Source organism: Chiloscyllium plagiosum, unplaced genomic scaffold (genome assembly GCF_037043375.1).
Source record: "Chiloscyllium plagiosum isolate Xiang-an unplaced genomic scaffold, Cpla_swu_hap1 HiC_scaffold_19, whole genome shotgun sequence".
Lineage (NCBI taxonomy): Eukaryota > Metazoa > Chordata > Chondrichthyes > Orectolobiformes > Hemiscylliidae > Chiloscyllium > Chiloscyllium plagiosum.
Window position 1 is genome coordinate 232,205 of NW_028270157.1, and position 23,960 is coordinate 256,164.

Sequence of the window (23,960 nt, forward strand, 5' to 3'; positions counted from 1 at the left end):
AGAGATAATGGAATAATGGATGCATCAGCCGCAAATCTCCAAGAATCCTTAAGATTCTGGAGTAGTCCCAGGAGATTGGAAAATTGCAAATCCAACACATTCTTAAAGGGAAGGTGGCATAAAATAGGAACCTATCAGCATGCATCACAAAAACTGAAATTCACCAGGTTTGGCACCATCTGCAGAAAAGAAAATGTTGACTCTGGTACAAAAATAAGCAGAAATGGGTACTGCAGATGCTGGAAATCAGAGTCCAGATTGGAAAAGCACAAGTCAGGCAGCATCCGAGGAACAGGAAAATTGACGTTTCGGGCAATTCCTGGAATTCCTGAAGGGCTTTTGCCTGAAACGTCGATTTTCCTACTCCTCAGATGCTGCCTGACCTACTGTACTTTTCCAGCACAACTCTAATCTAGATGCTGGTATGAAAATCTCAGTTCTGAAGGACTCATTAACTGTTGAGGTTGTACAGGACATTGGTGAGGTGTCTTCTGGAATACTGTGTCCAGTTCTGGTCACCCAGTTATAGGAAGATCATCAAGCTGGAGAAGGATCTGGAGAGATTTACCATGCTGTTGCCCTATATGGACAGTGAGTTATAAACAGGCTGGGACACTTTCAATGGAGAATAGGAGGTTAAGAGGTGACCTGATGAGAGGTATAGACAGGAGTTGATGGTAGTTGTCTTTTTGCTAAAATGACATTTCAATACCAACGGGCACTTTTCTTTAAAGGGAAGGAGGAAGATTTAAAAAAAAAACAAGGCAACTTTTAAAAATATAGTTTTGAGTGTGGAATGAACTTTGAGGAAGCGGTGGATATGGGCACAATTACAACATTTAAAATGATACGGGTCAGGAGTAGGCAGGTGGGACTAGTTTAATTTGAGATTATGTTTGGCATTGACTGGTTGGACTGAAGGGTATGTTTCTGCACCATATGACTGACTATCTCCCCCTCACAAAGCTGCCAGATTGGAGTTTTCCAGGGTTTTGTTTATTTCAGATTTCTGAAATTAGTATCTTGCTTTTAGAGAGCTTGCACCTGTCATTAGGAAATTTTTATCCATTAAAAAAGTATTTTAGACACACAGACTTCATGAAAGAGAAATCACGCCTAACAAATTTACAAGTCTTTGAAAGCAGGGCAGTTAAAAGTGGAAGTCAATGGATCTGATATACTTGAATTTGCAAAAGGCTATGAATAAGAAACTATAGTATTTGGTGTGGTATACTGGTATGGAGAGAGGATTAGCCAACAGGTGACAGAATTGGGATAAGGAAGGGGAGCATTTTCAGGATGGCAACTGACAAAGTGTCCACAAAAGAGATACAGACAAGTTAAGAGTGAGCAAAAACTTGACCGAAGGAATATTAAGTAACAGAAATAAGTGATTACGCCACAGTTGAAGAGGGTTCAGTGCCCAGCTGGTTCAGTGCGCTACTGTGGGAGGTCAACGAATCTGGAGTGCCTGGCTCGTATAAGTGTGGAAAGTGTGTGCACATTCAGCTATTGACCGAGCATATTGCAGCAGTGATGAAAGAACTAGAGGACCTTAGGCTCATTCGAGAGAACGAGATCTTTCTGGACAAGACCTTCAGCGAGGTTATTACACCAATCATGCCAGAAGAGCGCAGACGATGAGGAAGGCAGAGAAGAGACAGGTGCAAGAGACTCCAGGAGAAGTACCTGTCAGGAACAAGTTGAAGCTTTTTGAAACAGTAGAGACTGATGACACTGCCAGTTCGCAAGGCGGCCAGGTCTGTCAATCAAAAGTTGGCGCAGAGGCAGAGCGGAAGAGTCGGACATCGCACAGAGCCGTGGTAATAGGGGACTCCATAGTGAGAGGAACTGACCGGGGTTTTTGTGGCAGCAGACAGGATCTAAGGATGGTGTGTTGCCTTCCTGGTGCCAGGGTGAAAGACATTGCGGACAGAGTGCAGGAAATCCTCAAGGACGAGGGTGAAGAGCCAGAGGTGGTGGTACATGTTGGCACAAATGATGTCGGGAAGAAGAGGAGGAACATCCTACAGCGGGACTTCGGAGAACTAGGAAGAAGGCTGAAAAGCAGGACGTCCAAGGTGGTTATCTCTGGTTTGCTTCCAGTTCCTTGGGCTGGTGTGGCTAGAAACAGGGAGATTATGGACTTGAATGTGTGGTTGGGGAACTGGTGCAGGAAGCAAGGATTTAAGTTCTTGGATCACTGGGGTATATTTTGAGGTAAGCATAAATTCTACAAGAGAGACGGTTTGCACCTTAATAGGTTAGGGACTAGCATTCTAGCAGGCAGGCCTTCTACTGCAGCACCACTACATTTAAACTAAGTAGCGGGGGGGGGGGGGGGGAACAAACTGGATGTTTAAAAAGGAAATTGAAGGGAAAGTTAGAACAAGAGTCAAGAAAGACAACTGTATCAACGAGGCAGAAAACTCGGAAAGGGATCATGCTGTAAGGTTGAGTGAAATAGGGGTTGATGGGAAGGGTGAGAGCAGTAACAAATTAAAAATACTATACATGAATGCACGAAGCATTAGACAAAAGATGGATGAGCTTGAGGCTCTTTTGGAAATTGGCAGATACGATATTGTGGGGATAACTGAGACGTGGCTTCAAGTCAACAGGGCCTGGGAAATGAATATTCAAGGCTACACGTGCTATCGTAAGGACAGACTGACGGGCAGAGGGGGTGGAGTGGCCTGGCCTTGTTGGTAAGGGGGACCTAGAGTCAGGGGATGTAGAGTCAGTGTGGATAGAGCTGCGAAATACTAAGGGTAAAAAGACCCTCTTGGGAGTCATCTACAGGCCCCCAAACAGTAGTCTGGATGTCCGATGTAAGTTGAATCAGGAGCTGAAATTGGCCTGTCGTAAAGATGTTACTACAGTTGTTATGGGGGATTTCAACATGCAGGTAGACTGGGAGAATCAGGATGGTATTGGACCTCAAGAAAGAGACTTTGTGGAGTGCCTCAGAGATGGATTCTTAGAACAGCTGGTGCTGGAGCCGACAAGGGAGAAGGCAATTCTGGATCTGGTATTGTGTAATGAACCAGAATTGGTCAGAGACCTCGAAGTGAAGGAGCCATTAGGAAGTAGTGACCATAATACAGTAAGCTTCAATCTGCAATTTGAGGGAGAGGGTACAGTCGGAAGTGACAGTTCTTCTGTTGAATAAAGGGAACTATGGAGCTATCAGGGAGGAGCTGGCCAAAGTTTAATGGTGCAATACCTTAGCAGGGATGACCGTGGAGGAACAATGGCGGATATTTCTGTGTATAATGCAGAAGTTGCAGGATCAGTTCATTCCTAAAAGGAAGAAAGATCCCAGGAGGAGGCATGGGCAGCCGTGGCTGACGAGGGAAGTCAGGAAACATATAAAGTTAAAAGAGAAAAAGTATAACAGAAAGATAAGTGGGAAAACTGAGGACTGGGAAGCTTTTAAAGAGCAACAGAGGATTACTAAGGAGGAAATACGCAGAGGAAAATTGAGGTATGAAGGTAAATTGGCCAATAATATAAAGGAGGATAGTAAAAGCTTTTTTAGGTATGTGCAAGGCAAAAAAATGGTTAGGACTAAAATTGGGCCCTTGAAGACAGAAACAGTGGAATATATTACGGGGAACAAAGAAATGGCAAAGGAATTAAATGGGTACTTCAGATCTGTGTTCACTGGGGAAGACACAAGCAATCTCCCTGAGGTAACAGTGGCTGAAGGACCTGACCTTAAGGGAATTTATATTTGCCAGGATTTGGTGTTGGAGAGACTGTTAGGTCTGAAGGTTGATAAGTCTCCGGGGCCTGATGGTCTGCATCCCAGGGTACTGAAGGAGGTGGCTCGGGAAATCGTGGATGCGTTGGTGATTATTTTCCAGAGTTCGATAGATTCGGGGTTGGTTCCTGAGGATTGGAGGGTGGCTAATGTTATACCACTTTTTAAGAAAGGTGGGAGAGAGAAAGCAGGAAGTTATAGACCAGTTAGTCTGACCTCAGGGGGTGGGAAAGATGCTGGAGTCTATTATAAAGGACGAAATTACTGCACATCTGGATAGTAGTAACAGGATAGGACAGAGTCAGCATGGATTTATGAAGGGGAAATCATGCTGGACTAATCTTCTGGAATCTTTTGAGGATGTAACTCTGAAGATGGACAAGGGAGATCCAGTGGATATAGTGTACCTGGACTTTCAGAAAGCTTTTGATAAAGTCCCACACAGGAGGTTAGTGAGTAAAATTAGGGCGCCTGGTATTGGGGGCAAAGTACAAGATTGGATTGAAAATTGGTTGGCTGATAGGAAACAAAGGGTAGTGATAAACGGCTCCATTTCGGAATGGCAGGCAGTGACCAGTGGGGTACCGCAGGGATCCATGCTGGGACCGCAGCTTTTTACAAAATGATATAGAAGATGGTATCAGCAATAACATTAGCAAATTTGCTTATGATACAAAGCTGGGTGGCAGGGTGAAATGTGATGAGGATGTTAGGAGATTACAGGGTGACCTGGACAAGTTAGGTGAGTGCGCAGATGCATGGCAGATGCAGTTTAATGTGGATAAATGTATGGTTATCCACTTTGGTGGCAAGAACAGGAAGGCAGATTACTACCTCAATGGAATCAATTTAGGTAAAGGGGCAGTACAGAGAGATCTGGGTGTTCTTGTACACCAATCAATAAAGGCAAGCATGCAGGTACAGCTGGTAATCAAGAAGGCTAATAGCATGCTGGCTTTCATAACAAGAGGAATTGAGTATAGAAGCAAAGAGGTGCTTCTGCAGCTGTACAGGGCCCTGGTGAGACCACACCTGGAGTACTGTGTGCAGTTCTGGTCTCCAAATCTGAGGAAAGACATTCTGGCTATTAAGGGAGTGCAGCGTAGGTTCACGAAGTCAATTCCTGGAATGGTGGGATTACCTTATACTGAAAGACTGAAGCGACTGGGCTTGTATACCCTTGAGTTTAGAAGGCTGAGAGGGGATCTGATTGAGATGTATAAGATTATGAAAGGATTGGACACTCTGGTTCGGCACTCACCCATCAGCGGAAACATGTTTCCTGCTGCCAGAGGACATAGCTTAAAAATACAGGGTAGACCATTTAGGACAGAGATGAGGAGAAACGTCTTCACCCAGAGAGTGTTGGCTGTGTGGAATGCTCTGCCCCGGAGGGCAGTGGAGGCCCAGTCTCTGGATTCATTTAAGAAAGAGTTGGATAGAGCTCTCAAAGATAGTGGAATCAAGGGTTATGGAGATAAGGCAGGAACAGGATACTGATTAGGAATGATCAGCCATGATCATGTTGAATGGTGGTGCAGGCTCGAAGGGCTGAATGGCCTACTCCTGCACCTATTGTCTATAGAACAAAACAGCACAAGAACAGCCCTTTCAGCCCAGCAAGCCAGCACCAACACCTGCCTTTCAAACTAAAAATCCCTTGTTTCTGTGCAGCTTGTATCCCTCGATTGCCTGCCTATTCTGCTATTATATCGGCTTCCTCCATCTCCTCAGGCAACATATTCAAGACGCTCATCACCTTCAAAAAAAAATTTGCCTCACATCTCCTTTAAACATACCCTCTTACCTTAACTCTACATCCTCTAGAAATTGTAGAAGAACAATACCGCACAGGAAGCGGCCAACATATTTTGCCCTCCACATTAAAACGGTCTTCACTTAGAGGATCCATATCCCTCTATTCCCTTCCTATTCATGTATTTATCCAGGTGCTTGAGTGCTGCTATTATATCTGCTTTCATCACCACCTCTGGCAGTGCATTATAAGCACTCACCACGGTTTAAAACTTGCTTCATACATCTCTTTTAAACTTCTCTCCTCACACCTTGAACCTGTGTCCCCTAGTAATTGACCCCTCCACCCCTGAAGAAAGCCTCATACTTCCACTCTATCCATGCCATTCACAATCTTATAAACTTTCAGGTCACCCCTCAACTTCCTACATTCCAGTGAAAACAAACCCAGTCTATCCAACCTTTCTTCATAGCTAAAATCCCCCATATCAGGCAACATTCTGGTAAACCTTTTCTGTACCTTCTCCAAAGCATCCACATCCTTTTGTTAGTGTGGTAACCAGAATTATACGTGTGGCCTAAGTTCTATAAAGCTGCAGCATAACTCATCTATCCTTATACTCAATGCCCCTTCCAATGAAGGCAAGCATGCCATAGGCCTTTTTTACTACCTTATCTACCTGTGCTGCCACCTTTAGTGATCTGTGGACCTGCACACTCAGATCCCTCTGCATAATAATACTCCTAAGGACTTGCCATTCACTGTATAGTTTTTACCTGTACTCGACCCTCCAAAATGCATCACCTTACATTTGTCCAGATCAACTCCATGTGCCATTTTATCGCCCAAGCCTCCTATTGACCAAAAGCCTGCTATTTCCTCTGACAACCCTCACTATCCACAATGCCACTAATCTTTGTATTGTCTGATCCCAGTGGAACACTCTCAGCCCTGCATTCCAAGGGGTAACTTTCTCATGCAGAAGGTGGAGGAGTGTCGGAAGTTGGTCCAATTACAACATGTAAAAAGGCATCTGGGTGGGTACATGAATAGTGTTTAGTAGGATATGGGCCAAATGCAGGCAAACAGGACTAGGTCTGGTCAGCAAAGACGAGTTGAACCAAAGGGTCTATTTCTGTGTAATACGATTATGACAGCGTACTGATTTTCTCTCCCAACTACAACCAAAATTACCCATTTATAGTTTGCTTGAGGGTTTTTTCACTACGGAGCCCAAACACAAATCTACAATACACTTTACAAATACTAAACTCCTACATGCTGCCCTGGACTCTGTGGTTCAGTGACACAATATCTACAATACAAGGCAAAAATCCCAGCTTTGACTTGCTGATATCCTGCATATGATTCGTCCAGTGTTGAAAATCATAAAGACAACAATTTTTCAAGAACCAGATGACTTAAGGAATTTTTACCCATCACCTTAAATTAAACAATCAAAACATGAGTATCGCTCCAGTTCTGAAAAAGAAACAAAGTTGAACCTTGCAAGACAGTGTTAGATTTCAAGGCAGAAGTATGCAACAAATTAAGATCCTTTTCCCAGCTGATCTCCCTATAAAACCGCTTTATCTTCAAGACAACCTTAAACTGGCTCTGCACACATTCCAAAATAACAAGCTCTCGAACACTGGACCCGCAAGAGTGGCAATGTTGAAGTCTAAAGGCCCAGAATTCAATCAATTCCTTGGAAAGAAATTTATGTCAGTTTATGCAGATCTTTGAAGTGGTCAAGATCAGAACTTTTCAAATGAAGAAATTCTTACACATCTTGATCCCAAATTACTTACCCCACAATTCTAGACGTCTCCAATGATTAGAAAGCCTTTCTGAATCCACACTCTCTAGCCCTTTTAAAGTTTTTTTGTTCCTACCAGATACTTTTCCTAAATTCCAAAGTTTAGGCCCAGAATCCTTCATCTCTCTTTAGTGCAATCCCATCATCCCAACACTCAGTCTGGAGAACCTTCACTGTACTTCAATGGTCCATACCCAACCTTAGGTAGGGGACCCAAAACTGCACACATTGTTGAAGGTCTCAATACACAACAACACTTCTGTTCTACCTAAAGTGGATAATCTCTCAAACAAAAAGAAATCGCACACAAAACAGGTTGGCAGCCTCTGCGGGGAAAAAAGTAGAGTTAAAGTTTGAATCCATTGACTCTTCAGACCCTGAGTTTCACCAATTTCTATTTTTTGTTTCAAATCTTCAGCAGCTCTTTGTTTTATTTTTGTGGATATCCTCATTTATCCACATTGATTCAGCAAGAACTTGGCAAGGGAAAGACACTCAGCCTGTCCAAAACACATCAAAAAGTTCAATGCACCATTCTCAACCTATTCTAGTTTTGTCACATAGCTAGAAATATTACATTTGGTCACACGTCCCAAATCATGGATATAGACTGTGGACAGTTGCAAGTCAGATCATTAAGCAGGGAGTTACCAGTTATTCCTACTGTTGTTAGCTAATCCTCAATCCATGCAAATATACTACCCCTTTTCACGTGGTCTCATTTTGTTTACTAAACTCCCACAGAGGACTTAGCAGGAGTAAGTCATTCAACCCTTCTAGCTTCTCTTCCTCCATTCAAGAGGATCATAGCTGATTCGGTTACAGTTTCAACTTTACTTCTGTCTGTACTCCATAAATCAGACTCCCCTTTTGCCAAAAATCTATCCAATGCTGTCTTGAATAAAGTTAAGGTTCAGCCTTAACTACGTTCAGGGAAGAGAACTTCACAACTAAGATTTCACCCCCACCTTATTTCTATCCAAAGTTTTATCACCTTTTCTTTTATGCCTGTGCTTCCTAGATGTTTAATATCCTTCAATATTCAGGTCCTATCTTTGATAATACTTCAGCCCTTTTAAAATAAAATATGGATGTTGTTGGCTAGCAAACACTGTATCCACAAATGCCCCGGGACAAAGTAGCAAATTGCCATCTTCAACCACTGCAATCTATATGTAACCACACCCGCAGTGCGGTTGAGAAGAAAGTTCCGGAATCTTGACTCAGCTACAAAAAAAAACAGTACAGAACTAAGTCAGGATGGGTACTATTTGAAGAGGAGCCTGGCTCTAAACTAGATTACACACCTATTCGCTTCTATTTATGGAATAAACCCCCCTCCACCACCCACCTCCAGTTTGTTGCAGATGCTGCACGCTTTGAATTGCATTCAAATTGATTTTATTCTACCATTCAATTTTGTACTTCCCATTAATAGCTTTGTTTTTTCTCCTACCTGAATACTCTTGCAGGCTCCCATCTGCATCACAAGCTAGCTTAAACCTTTCAACAGCATGAGCAAATCTCCTTGTCAGGATCAGTTCCAGTCCTAAGGTACAATTTATAATTTAAACAGGTCCCACCTCCTCCAGAAGCAGTCCCAATTTCAATAGTTCACAGGTGAAACAAACACTCACTTTCAGCCTAATTCTCCAGTTAATTCACAATTTTTTTAAAAATACTACACTCCATTGCCTTTATTCAGTAGCACCTGCAATACGTTCGAAATCCCTCATTCTGACTTGGCCACAAAGCCATGTAAAAATAGATATCCCCTACCCAATATAATAATGAGGAGCAACAGGACCACACAAGTGGCCGCTATTTAGCTTCCCAGAATCTAACGAGTTTTGGAAAATTAGAACTAATCAACAATCTCACTGGCTAATTTTTTTTTAAGACTCCACTGTGAAATCCATCAGAACCTGGGGACTTGTCAACTCAATTCCAATAATTTACTCAGTGGTTGTGCGGCAAGTTTGCAGACCAAAACACAGGCAAAGATTGGCTGGTCCATACAACTATTGTCTGTTTCCTTCCACCAGATGACTAATCCTCCATGCAATCTTCAAGATTCCAATGGCAAATTATTTTGACAGACAAGGGCATGAACCATGATCTGCATGATTAACTGAACCTGTAGGCAACCAAAATTTGATTTTAAAAAATTGAATACACAGCCTTTATCAGGAAGCCACCATATTTTAAATCACTGATAGACTTATAAACGGTCAGAGAACCAGTTGAAACAAACTTCAACTTGTATTGACAATTAAAAAAGTCCAAATTCAGCAGATATTCAAGCAAACAAACTAAGCAAGATAATTCTGTAGCATTCAGTTCCAATTAAATGAGATGCAGAAACATAGCTCTTCAAACCTGTAGCATTCGTGATGATCCTGGCTGATTATCGAACTCCGTATTCTATAATTCCTGTAACCCCAAGAACAATATCCAAAACCATTCTTGAAAACAGCCAACCAGGGCTCAATTCCAAGACTGCTAGCAAGCAAGCTAGGAGTGAAATGAAAAGCTGCTCTACTCAATTGTTACAATTTGGAATGCGCTGCCTGGGGTAATGGTGGAGGAAGATTCATGGAAAGCTTCAAAGCAGAGCTGGATGTGCATTTGGAAGTCATGAATTCAGACGTTTTCGGAGACAGGGCTGGAAGTAGGTGAAAGTGAGGACTGCAGATGCTGGAGACTAGAGTCAAGATTCGAGTGATGCTGGAAAAGCACAGCAGAGCAGGCAGCATCCGAGGAGCGGCGGGAAAAAAAAAGAAAAAGAAAGAGAATCGACATTTCGGGCAGGAGCCCTTCATCCGGGATGGAGACTGGGACGAGCCAGTTGGCTCTTTTGGGAACTGGTATGGACATGGGTCAAATAACCTCCTTCTGTACTATAAAATTCTAATGATTCTGACACTGTCTTAGCCTGAAATGCTTCCTGTGGCAAAAATCCACAGGTTCTCCACTGTCTAATGGAAGGTATTTCTCATCATCTCACTCCTAAATGGCCTATCCTGTATACTTAAGCGGTGACTCCTGATTCTAGACAACTCCATCTGGAAAAGGTTTCCCACATTTACCCTGACAGAATTTTGTCAAACTGTAACGAGGACGTAAAGAGCCTAAAAAGGAATATAGATAGGTTAAGCAAGTAGGCAAAGATTTAGCAAATGGAGTAAAGTGTGAGAAAAGGTGCTTCTGTTCATTCTGGCTCAAAGAATGAACACAATGGAAAGAGGTTGCAGAACTCAATCGTAGGGAGCACCAGCATGACTGAGCAATTGGTGTACAAGTATCCAGATCTCATAACACTTCCCCCTTTTCCAATCGATCACTGGTGGTAATAAACTGCGTTCCCATTCCGGATATAGTAGTTGCTGATCTCATGTTTATCCACTTTATACAAATCTGCCACTCACTCAACTTACCCAAAATCTAATATATCCTCAGTTCACACTCTCATCTAGCTTTGCGTAAACCTGGAGATATTACATTGAGCTCCCTCATCTAAAATCATTGATATATATGGGTGAATAGCTGAGGTCCAAGTACTGATCCCTGGGATGCCTCACTAGTCATTGTCAGCCACTCAAAATGACTCACTTATTCTTCTATCTTGTTTCCTGTCTGCAACCAATACCCCTAGTTTCACATGTTTTAATTTCATACTCTAATCTCATCTGTGGGAATCTTATCAAAAGCTTTCAGAAAAAAAAAATCTAAGTAAACCATATCTAGCTCACCTGAACCAACCTGAATTACATGCTCAAATTCCAAGTAGACTGGTCAGCATGATTTACCTCAAATTTTTGTTGTTAGTCTAATCCTGTCACTGTTTTCATAGTGTTCTGCTAAATCTCTTATAATGCATACTACCTATGTCTCCACTACGGATATCAGGCTAATTGATCTACAATTTAGTTTTTCATCCACGTTTTTAAACATAAAGTTACATTAACAATCCTCCAATTCACAAGAACTGTTCCAGAACCTAGAATCTGAAAGCTGCTGTCCAATGCAGCCCCTATTTCTAAGCAATTGTAAGTATTCTGGGATATAGATGATTGATGAATTAAAACCAATTTCCCCAACAAATACTGACTGCAATTCCCCCTCTATGAAACCTAGTGCCCCCCCCAACATTTTTGGGGCATTTAGTTTTCTCCCTTGAGAATGCAAAGCATAAACAAAACAAAATACTCTGCCACCTGTCTGTTCCCCGTTGTGAAGTTTTCTGTTCTGACTGAGAAATCTACCTTGAGTCTTCGCTAATTGTTTTGTTTTCACGTACAAATTGATTGCAAAAAAACTTCCAAAGCATGCCCGTTACATGCTTTCTGGCAGACTATTTCCATTCTTAAAAATGAGTGATTTCCTTTACTTAAATCTAAACCGCTCCCAGTCATCAGGTCTGCTGTTCTTTTCGGCCAATTTGTATGCACCTTCCTTGAATCTAACATTATCCCTAATTTCTCATTAGTACTATTCCAGTTTGGTGTTTGTTTCAGCCACAAAACAAATTATTCACAGTTCAGGAGGTAAACTCCATGAAGTTCAAAAACAATAGTATGTCCATTATACAATTTCTAATGCAACAAATTTGCATTTCAAGTGACATTGTCCAGTAGAAGGGAATCTTTGTACAATATTAATAAACAAATTCTTAAAACCGTTCAGGGAGTCACATAGAAAACCATTCAATATCCACCTGAATAGTATGTAGAGCAATCCAGTCTGCTCAATTTCCCTGCTGTCTTTGTGGGTATACCAGTTTATTTCCCACAAGCACCTATCAGATGTCCTGCTGAAATAGATTCTCTTTACTTCCAAAAGCCTCATAAATGGAGTTCCAGTGCATTACTGCACATAAGAAGAACATCCACGTCTTAAACGTTGCATTAGCAGCCAATACAAACAATTTTTACCTTCTTTTCCAAACAGGTCACATTGTTGAAAGCTTTCATTTTTAAATCCTGAACCACATGTCTCAAGATGACCAAATAATCACATTATTCTGTCCAAAACAGGTTTCAAATTTTATGGTACAAGTCTTACTCTATACATGTATATATCAGACTTTTTCCTCCCCACTGTTAAGTGAGCAGCAACTTACACAGAACCTTTGAACTAAAACAAAAATATATCACTTCCACAAAACACTGAAAACTACAAATTACTGATTATCAAGTGTAACTGTTGTCAGGTACTTACTTGTTAATGTCGGCCATCTTAAGTACAAGATATACCTGAAGGGAAAAAAGTTATAGTTTAAAAAACCCAAAGTCAGAGGTACATTTTCTACAAAGTCTTCCATGATTTTCAGAACTTCTGTTGAACATAAATTTAACTACAACCAAGTCAGGGCAGCTGCAACAGCCATCTACAGAATCACAATCTAGAACATTTAATACCATGAAATGCCTTTAAGAGACATTAGTGCTGCATGAGGAAGTTATTCCAGTTGTACATAGATTACAAATAAAGATTGTTATATGAAACAAAATCTATAAATAATCCAGTGTAAGCAGAACACAATTGGCATGCCTGTGCAAGCAAGGAGGCATTTCTCAAGAAGGCTAGATTCAACTATTGCATTAGCGTTTCCCTCAACTGGAGGGCACTAACATTCTTTAGAACATAAAATCAGTACACAAAATCAGAAACACCTTAAGTACTTAAACTGCTAAAATCAAACCGTTAAGTCAAGTTTGAAAATGCCAACGTGATGACTAAACTGAAATGGTTTGAAAATAATCATGACTATAAACAAACAGACTGTACAATCCACTAAACACTTTGCCATGTCTACAATCATTCTTCACAAGCAGACATTACAAAACTGAAGTGATTTAAAGTGGATGCAGAGCAGAATGATAAAAAAAAAAATGAAGTTATGGCCACAAAGACTCAAGTTTTTCAATAAAGGGAAGTGATTTCACATGGTAACCAACTGCTTGGCACAGTCTACTCATTTTCCAGCATCAATGCACTGTACTGAGAGATGCCATGCCTGATGAGATGTGTTAAATCAAGACGCAAACTTCCTGGATACTACTTTAAAGGGGAACAGGGCATGTAACCTTATTATCTTGACCAATATTTGTCACGCAATCAACATCACAGAACAGATTATTTGATCATTATCACCTTGCTCACCTGCATTTCCTGTACTAAAAAGTGACAACAATACAACAATACAAAAATCAGTGAAACTGCAAAGCAAATCAGAGAGCCACCCACAACTTAGCAAGATGCAGCCAGAGCTTTACGCTAACCAAAGGAGGTAGCTATGCAAACTAACGCGCGCACAAACGCACCAGCAGGAAGTCCCAAATCTAGAATAGTAAATGAGAAAAGTGCCTATTTTAAATCTGTTCACAGTATAAAATGACATCATGAATAGTAAAAAGCATTGAAAATGTTGGGAATTAGGTCAGGAAAACAAATCTTTATTTCCTTAGCATGCTTGGGAAAATCTGATATTCCACTATGTCATAAATGCAATTATGTACTCCATATTTTCATAGGAAAGTACAAAGTCCTACAACATCTCCACAGTCTTTGCAGCTTCAGCTAGGGAAGGTGGTCATTCAGACTCATGGGCCTCCTTGTTGAAGGAAATATTGTGTCAATGATCAGATACTGTATAGTTGAACAGCGTCATCCATCCCAAAGGAATTTTCCATGATTGCCTCTACTGGAATTCTCAGGCTAATCTTCTACAGGGGTGAAGACCCTCTGCTCAGCTGATGGTTCCTATCAGCGTCCAATCTCTTCACACTGCATCTTCAGATATTGCAGTCGCACTTGTCACCATTGTCCACAACTACACCATGAACATGGCTACCTATTCACAGCTGGGTTAACTCTTGCTTATGGATGGCCTCTATAACAGGAGATTAGCTACTTTCACAAGTTCACAAATCCCTAGCCACTTATGTATTGGCTGAAGCTTACACACTATTGAAGGAAAGAACAATTTATAGCTTGAAGAAAGCAATTCATGAGTAGGTGGGGTAGTTAATCGGTATGATAGTCTTCATCTTCCAATGATCTGTTCTGTCCACTTCCATAATCCACACCTCAAAAATACAGGGGTAATCCAGACTGTCAAAGCTCATAACAAGAAGTCTCCTGACATTCACAAGGCAATCAAGCTTTGGATGGCTTCTTGGTCTTGCCCATCACAGGAATGTCAGCTTTTCACAAATATTCATGTTGAAGATGACCAGAGCAGTAATAGATTTAAAGATGAAATGTATAACGCTAGAAAGCTGAGCAAGGTGCATTAAAAGGGCAATCTGATTTACAAAATACTACAATAACCCAGTTTCATGCAGGTCAAAATGTCTCTTTTGCATAACTTCCCACCATTTACAATGCAAGCCTCACCTCGAATCAGTCCATCTATCACTGCAAGCAAACTTAGGACAAAGCCTCTTGACTGGGATGAGTCGGAGTCATAGATATACAGCACGGAAACAGACCCTTCGGTCCAACCCGTCCATGCTGACCAGATATCCCAACCCAATCTAGTCCCACCTACCAACACCTGGCCCATATCCCTCCAAACCCTTCCTAATCAAATACCTATCCAGATGTCTCTTAAATGTTGCAATCATACTCGCCTCCACCACTTCCTCTGGCAGCTCATTCCATACATGTACCATCCACTGAGTGAAAGAGTTGCCCCTTAGGTCTCATAGCTTTCCCCTCTCTCCCTAAACCAATGCCCTCTAGTTCTGGACACCCCCACCCTAGGGAAAACACTGTCTAGTTATCCTAGCCATGCCGTTCATGATTTTATAAACATAAGGTCACCCCTCAGCCTCTGACGCCCCAGGAAAAACAGCCCCATCCTATTCAACCTCTCCCTGTAGCTCAAATCCTCCAATCCTGGCAACATCCTGGTAAATCTTCTGAACCCTTTCAAGTTTCACAAATCCTTTCTATAGAAGGAGATCAGATATGCATGCAATATTCTAAAAGTGGCTTAACTAATGTCCTGTACAGCTGCAACATGGCCTCCCAACTCCTGTACTCAATACAGGAAAGGATACCAAACGCCTTCTTCGCTATCCTATCTACCTGCAACTCCACGTTCAAGAACCTGCACTCCAAGGTCTCTGTTCAACAACACTTCGAGATCTTACCATTAAAGTACAAGTCCTGCTAAGATTTGCTTTCCCAAAATGCAACACCTCACATTTATCTAAGTTAAACTCCACCTGCCACTTCTCAGCCCATTGGCCCATCTGATCAAGAATCTGTTGTAATCGGAGGTAGCCTTCGTCACTGTTCACACCTTCAATTTTGGTGTCATCTGCAAACTTACTAACTATACCTCTTATGCTCACATCCTAATCATTTGTATAAATGAAAAGTAGTGGACCCAGCACTGATCCTTGTGGCACTCTACTGGTCGCAGGCCCCCAGTCTGAAAAACAACCTTCCACCACCCTCTGTCTTCTACCTTTGAGCCAGTTCTGTATCCAAGTGGTTAGTTCACCCTGTACGCCATGAGATCTAACCTTACTAACCACTCTCCCATGGCGAACCTTGTCAAAGACCTTACTGAAATCCATATAGATCACATCCACCACTCTGCCCTCAATCTTCTTTGTTACTTCAAAAAAACTCAATCAAATTTGAGATATGATTTCCCACACACAAAGCCATGCTGACTATCCCTAATCAGTCCTTGCCTTTCCAAATACATGTACATCCTGTCCCTCAGCATTCACTCCAACAACCTGCCCACCACCAACATAAGGCTCACTGGTCAATAGTCCCCAGCTTGTCCTTACCATCATAGCCAACCTCCAGTCTTCCGGCACCTCACCTGTGACTATTGATGTTACAAATATCTCAGTAAGAGGCCCAGCAATCACTTCCCTAGCTTCCCACAGAGTTTTAAGATAAATCTGATCAGACCTGGGGGTTTATCTACTTATGCATTTCAAGACATCCAGCACTTCCTTTCTAATATAGAGATTTTTCAAGATATCACTATCTATTTCCCTACGTTCTATCCCTTCCATGTCCTTTTCCACGGTAAACATTGATGCAAAATACTAGTTTAGCATCTCCCCCATCTCTGCGGTTCCAAAGGCCGCTTTGTTGATCTGAGGGGCCCTATTCTCTCCCTAGTTACCCTTTTGTCCTTAATGTATTGTAAAAAACCTTTGTAGTCTCCTTAACTATTTGCCAAAGCTATCTCATGTCCCCTTCTTGCTCTCCTGATTTCCCTCTTAAGTATACTCCTACTACCTTGGTACTCTAAGGATTCATTTGATGCATTTGGTCTGTACCTGACATATGCTTCCTTCTTTTTCTTTACCAAAACCTCAATTTCTCTAGTCATCCAGCATTCCCTATACCGATCAGCCTTTCTGCTCACCCCAACAGGAATATACTGTCGCTGGACTCTCGTTATCTCATTTATAGAACATAGAACATTACAGCGCAGTACAGGCCCTTCGGCCCTCAATGTTGTGCCAACCTGTCATACCAGTCTGAAACCCATTTAACCGACACTATTCCATTTACGTCCATATGTTTGGATAATGACTACTTAAATGCACTTAAAGTTGGCAAATCTACTACTGTTGCAGGCAAAGCATTCCACACCCTTACTACTCCTGAGTAAAGAAACTACCTCTGACATCTGTCCGATATCTACCACCCCTCAATTTAAAACTATTCCCCCTCATGCGTGCCATCACCATACTTGGAAAAAGGCTCTCCCTGTCCACCCTATCTAACCCTCTGATTTCTGAAGGCTTCCCATTTTCCAGCCATCCTTTTACCTGCAAACATCTGCCCCTCGATCAGCTTTTCAAAGTTCTTACCTAATACCGTCAAAATTAGCCTTTCTCCAACTTAGAACTTCAACTTTTAGATCTGGTCTATCCTTTTCCATCACTATTTAAAACTAATCAAATTATGGTCACTGGGTCCATATGCTCCCCCACTGACACCTCAGTCACCTGCCCTGCCTATTTTCCAAGAGTAAGTCAAGTTTTTCACCTTCTCTCGGAGGTATGTACACATATTGAATCAGAAAAGTTTCTTGTACACACTTAAATTCCTCTCCATCTAAACCCTTAACACTATGGCAGTCCCAGTCAATGTTTGGAAAGGTAAAATCCCCTACCATAACCACCCTATTATTCTCACAGACCTCCTTAAAAATTTGTTTCTCAATTTCCCTATGGGGGGTGGTCTATAATACAATCCAATAACGTGATCATCCCTTTCTTATTACTCAGTTAAACCCAAATAATTTCTCTCAATGTATTTCTGGGAATATCCTCCCTCAGTGCAGCTGTAATGATTGCCCTTATCAAAAACACCACTCCCCCTCCTCTCTTGCCTCCCTTTCTGTCCTTCCTGTAGGATTTGTATCCTGGAACATTAAGCTGCCAGTCCTGCCCATCCATGAGCCAGGTTTCTGTAATTGCTATGATATCCCAGTCCCATGTTCCTAACCATGCCCTGAGTTCATCTGCCTTCCCTGTTAGGCCTCTTGCATTGAAGTAAATGCAGTTTAATTTATCAGTCCTACCTTGTTCTCTGCTTTGACCCTGCCTGCTCTGACTGTTTGACTTGCTTTTTTCCCCCCTCAACTGTACCAGTCTCAGATTGATCTCTTTCCTCATCATCTCCCTGCGTCTCACCCCACCACCTTACTAGTTTAAATCCTCCTGAGCACACTAGCAAATCACCCTGCCAGTATTAGTCCCTTTCCAATTCAGGTGCAATCTGTCCTTCTTGTACAGGTCAGAGTCAGAGCTATTTTGAAGGGAAGTTCACATTTGAGATGTGGGAGGCTTTCAAAGATAGGTAAAAGACAGTGCAGGATAGGCATGCCCCATTGAAGGCAAAGGACAGGAAGGGCAAGATTTGTGAAGAGTGGATAACAGGAGAAATTGTACAACTAGCCAAGAGGAAAAGGGAAGCATACATAAGGACTAGGCAGCTAAGAACAGAATGGGTTGTGGAAGAATATCGGAAGAGTAGGACAAGGCTTAAACAAGGGATCAAGCGGGCTAAAAAAAGGGGTCAAGAAATAGCTTTAGCAAGCAGAATTAAGGAGAATCCCAAAACATTTTATTCTTATTCCTCTGCAAAACGCTGCTCCATGCTAACTTTAAACTTAAAATATAAGCCATAAGTGTTATCAAGAGACACTTCTCAAACATAATCAAAGTACCTACTTTCTGTCGGCCACACTTATAATATTCACTTATGTTTCTGTGCTGTGACCTCTCCCAAACAGGTTCCTCCAAAATTAGTGAATTTCACTGTTTGTTAATTTTCTCAGATGCACTCAGATGTCCAGTGATACGGAATTCAAACAGCAAAGGGAGTAACTGCACAGGTGCACTGCGGGTTTCTTTTTCTCTCTCTCTCCTGCACTGACCTCACCATGTGCTGCCTTTATCTGCTCCTCTCCCTTTTTAAGAGAGCTGCTGTTCTGACCATTTTTTTCTCCAATGTTGCAAAACAATGCAACAGCATATGAAACTACTCCTGGAATTTGAAGAAATCACCTCCAACACCTAAAATACCTCAAAAAAAAGAAAAAAGCCTGTTACAGCCAGAAATTTTCCCATCCTCCATCTTGGATTACCCAGACTCTCCTCTCCTGCAGAATTAGAGTAGAGATGGATACATTCTCAGCTTGGACTGGCGTGAACCATAAGTCGAGTGTGTCATGCTGGAAAAGCACATCAGGTCAGTCAGCATTCAAGAACAGGAGAGTCAACATTTTGGGTAAAAGCCCTTCAAGAATGAGGCTGAGAGCCAAGGGTGTGGTGAGATAAATGGGAGGGGTTTGTGGGGGGGAGCAGAACAGATATCTAGGTGCACGATAGGTAGATGGAGGGGGTGTAACGATGATAGGTCAGAGCGGAAGGTGAAGCAGGTAAGTGAGAGGGAAGATGGACATGAAGGACAGGTTATGAGGGCAGTGCTGATTTGGAAGGTAGGATCTGGGATGGGGCTGGGGGGAAAGAAGGAGAGAAATGTGGAAACTGGTGAAATCCACATTGACGCTGGTCCTGAGGCAGAAGACAGATTGCATCTGAACTGGAGGGGCGCAAATGTCCTGATGGGAGATTTGCTCATGTGATTCAGGAGGGTTTAAACTAGTTTGGGGTGGGTGGGGTAGAATCAGAGCCACATGTCTGAGAGGGGGATAGTTGCAGATACAGCAGTAACAGGATGTAGTGAATCTATTGGGAAGGCTTCTTACGCGATGGGATCGGTTAAAGTGTGTCTGCTTTAATGCAAGGAGTGACAGAAATAAGAGTGACGAACTTAGTATGGATCAGTACTTGGGACTATAATGTTGTGACCATAAAGGTGACGTGGGTTTCACAGGGGCAGGAATGGTTGCTTGATGTTCCATGGATTAGAATGTTTAAAAAGAACAGGGAGGGAAGGAAAAAAAAAAGAGGGGGTATAGCATTGCTAATCAGAGAATGCATCACAGCTACAGAAACAAAGATTGTTGTGGAAGGTTTATCTACTGAGTCAAAATGGGTGGAACAGCCACCGCATTGTGGGTTTTCTACAGACCATCTAATAGCAGTAGAGATTGAAGAACTCATAGGTGGACAGATTCTGGAAAAATGCAGATGTAGCAGGGTTGTTGTTACGGGTGATTTCAGCTTTCCCAATATTGATGGAACCTCCTAAGTGCTCCTTTGGATGGAGCAGTTTTTGTCAGGTGTGCTCAGGAGGGTTCCCATACTCAGTATGTAGACAGACCGCTATGGGAAGAGGCCATTTTGGATTTGGTGCTTAGCAATGAGTTAAGACAGGTGTCAGATCTCACGGTGGGAGAACGCTTTGGTGACAGTAATCACAACTGCCTCACATATACCATAGCCTTGGAGAGGGAAAGGAATAGTTACCAAGGGAAGATATTTAACTGGGGAAGAGGAAATTATGACACTATCAGGCAAGAGTTGGGAAGTACAGATTGGGAGCAATTGTTCCACAAAGTCTCCGCATGGTCTGCTGTGCCCTATTTAAGGAGCAGTTGTTGCAAGTGATGCATGAATTTCTTCCTCTGAGACAGGTAAGAAGGGGTAAGATTAAGGAACCTTGGATGACGAGACAGAGGAGCTTCTCGTCAAAAGGAAGACTGCAGCTTATGTAAGGTGGAGGAAGCAAGGATCTAGCACGGCTTTAGAGGATTAGAGACTTACTAGAAAGGAGCTCAGAAATGGACTGAGGAGAGCCAGGAGGGGGCACGAAAAAGGCTTGGCAGGAAGGATTAAAGAGAACTCAAAGGCATTTTACTCGTAAGTGAGGAATAAGAGAATGATCAGAGAGAAGGTAGGGCCGATCAGGGATAGCGGAGGGAACTCGTGCCTGGAGTGTGAGCAGATTGTAGAAGCCCTAAATGAGTTTTTTGCTTTGGTTTTCACTAAGGAAAGGGACCTTGTTGTGAATGAGAACTTTGAGAAACTGGGATAGAGGTTTGACCAGATCAAGACTGATGAAGTTGATGTGCTGGAAATTTGGAAAACATTAAGATTGTTAAGTCTCCAGGGCCAGGCAGATTTATCCTAGGCTGCTCCAGGAAGCGAGAAAGGAGTTTGCTAAGCAGCTGGCGAGGATCTTTGCCTCCTCACTCTCCACAGGAGTCGTACCGGAGGATTGGATGGAGGTGAATGTTGTTCCTCTTTTCAATAAGGGGTATTAGGGAAATCCCTGGAAATTACAGACCAGTCAGTCTTACGTCTATGGTCAGCAATGTTTTAGAAAGAATTCTGAAGGATAGGATTTCTGACTATTTGGCATAGCTTAATGTCATTAAATGCCGACGGCATAGCTTTGAGGGGGGCAGGTCATGCCTCACAAATCTTATTGGGTTCTTTGAGGTGAGAAGGCAGGTCGACAAAGGCAGTGCAATGGATGTGGTGTATACAGACTTCAGCAAGATATTTGATAAGGTTCCCCACGATAGGCTCATTCATAAAGTCAGGAAGTATGGGATACAGGGAGATTTGGCTATCTGGATTCAGAATTGGTTGGCTGACAGAAGGCAGAGAGTGGGTGTAGATGGAAAGTATTCCGCCTGGAGGTCAGCATTGAGTGGGGTCCCGCAGGGCTGTTCTTTGCAGTTTTTATAAATGACTTGGATGAGGGGGTTGAGGGGTGGGTTAGTAAATTTGCAGATGACAAATGTTGGAGGTGTCGTCGATAGTATAGACGGCTACTTTGTGGACTATTTTGGAATCCACATTTCGAAGGAACACAATCACACTGGAGAGGATGCAAAAAACATTTACCAGGGCATTGGTCCAGAATGAAGAATTTATGGAAACACCCATCAGACTACAGTCTATTCAGTACCAAACAACCCCACCACCCTATGACCAACCACTTCGACTCCCCCTCCCAATGTGCCAAGGACATGCAAGTCCTGGACCTCCTCCACTACCAAATCCTAGCCCTGCCTGGAGGAAAAACATTTCATATTCCGCCTTGAGACCCTCCAACCACACAGCATCAACATTGATTTCACCAGTTTCCTCATCGCCCCTCCCCCCATCCCAGATCCAACCCTCCAACCTGGCCCGGCCTTCTTGAACTGTCCATCTTCATCTTCCTTCACACCTATCAGCTCCACCCACCACTCTGACCTATCACCCCATCTGCGTCTACCTATCTCCTTCCAAACTACCTTCCCCCAGTCCCATCATATTTATCTCTCAGCCCCTGGAGTTTATATGCTGGGCCAAAAGGGCCTTTTTCTGTGCCATAGACCACTATGACTCACTGAAGAACAGCTGGGTTTCACATTACAGACCGCTACTCACCAGCCCTTACTGAAACTAAATATGAATGACAGTCATCTATATTCCTACAGCAGGAAACCAACATTTATTTGGCCTAAGTCAAGACGGCTGTGGTAGAATAGGCAGCGTCCAGGCTCCTGTACTCAGGGCTCATCCACTCCATCTGCTTTTTATAAATATTTGCGTTCTCTTTTTAGTCTTTGGTTCTATTTACCTTCTGGGGAGAGCTCTGTCATGGCAGCATGGACGAGGAAGGCAGATATGCCAGGGTCTGGAGTATGGTAATAGCTAGTGAGTCTGGAGCTGGACCTTGACAGCAAAGAGGTGGCTGGTGGAGGGACAAGGAGGACCCGGTATCGGCTGCTAAATTGGGAAAGAGGTCATCAACAAGATAGGCCTAGCAGTGAAAGATAGAAGTCACCATTCCTCCAGATCTAAGTTGGTTGTAGGGTCTTTCACTGGCAGGTTATGGACTAATATCTTTAAAAATTCTTAAACTATTCAAAATTAGCATCAGAATTATGGTGACAGTGTAGGCTTTTCACTAATTCACCGTGCTGCCAGTGGGCAGCACAGTGGTTAGCACTGCTGCCTCACAGTGCCAGAGACCCGGGTTCAATTCCCACCTCAGGCGACTGACACTGTGGAGTTTGCACGTTCTCCCCATGTCTGCGTGGGTTTCCTCCGGGTGCTCCGGTTTCCTCCCACAGTCCAAATCTCACCAGAACGAAGGATCCGATACCCAACATGAGCAAAACGAATGTAGTGTACAAAATACCATGCAAGGACTGCACAAAACACTATATAGGACAAACAGGAAGACAGCTAACAATCTGCATACATGAACATCAACTAGCCACGAAACGACACCACCAGCTATCCTTAGTAGCCACACACGCAGACAACAAGCAACATGAATTCGACTGGGACAACACTATCATAGGGCAAGTCAGACAGAACAGCCAGGGAATTCCTAGAGGCATGGCATTCATCCACAAACTCCAACAAACACAATGACCTGGACCCAATATACCAACCACTACAGCGGACAGCTGAAACTGACAACCAGAAGCAGCAGGGACAGACCACTAAACACCGGAGGAAACATCAAAGAAGCGCTTCGCAGGAGGCTCCCAAGCACTGATGATGTCGCCTAGCCAGGGGACGAAACGTTTGCAACAAAAACTTCCAGCTCGGCGAACAGAACCACAACAGGTCAGGTGAATTGGCCATGCTAAATTGCCCGTAGTGTTAGGTAAGGGGTAAATGTAGGGGTATGGGTGGGTTGCGCTTCAGCGGGTCAGTGTGGACTTGTTGGGCCGAAGGGCCTGTTTCCACACTAATGTAATCTAAAAAAACTAATCTAATTTTTCCACTGAAAAATACACGTGACAAAAAAAAAATCAACCATTTGACAGAGCAGTGAGGAGAGAAGTGGGGTGAAGCGAGGGCTGCCAGGAAGGGTAAGTTTTCCTGCTTAAAAAGGGACTGACCTCAGGAGTTGGGCCTCCATTCTGACAGCAGCGAGGAGAGGTGAAGCGAGGTTCTGCCAGGAAGGTAAGGGCTTAATTTATATTTAGACAGTGGCTAACCTAGAGATACCACACGTGTAGTATCTCCCTCCCACCCCCCTCCTTTAACTGGAAGAAAAAGACTCCAAGGTTAGGCTTTTATTTCTTTATCTTTCTTTTTCATATACTAAGTGCATTGTTTGATCTTAGTTAGTTCATATAAAGCTAAGCTTACAATGGCAGGGGACCTCAGACCCATGGCACGTGCCTCTTGCTTGAT

General features: G+C 42.8%; 1 protein-coding gene across 1 annotated transcript in view; it reads right to left on the reverse strand.

The window, feature by feature from the left end:
- The window catches only part of nap1l1 (nucleosome assembly protein 1-like 1), a 101,813-nt gene that overhangs the window by 68,803 nt on the left and 9,050 nt on the right, over positions 1-23,960 (reverse strand). The window contains exon 2 of the mRNA XM_087996945.1: positions 12,562-12,596. Within this exon, the coding sequence (XP_087853071.1) occupies positions 12,562-12,578 (17 nt within the window). The 5' untranslated portion in view covers positions 12,579-12,596. The remainder of the gene's footprint in view (positions 1-12,561; positions 12,597-23,960) is intronic.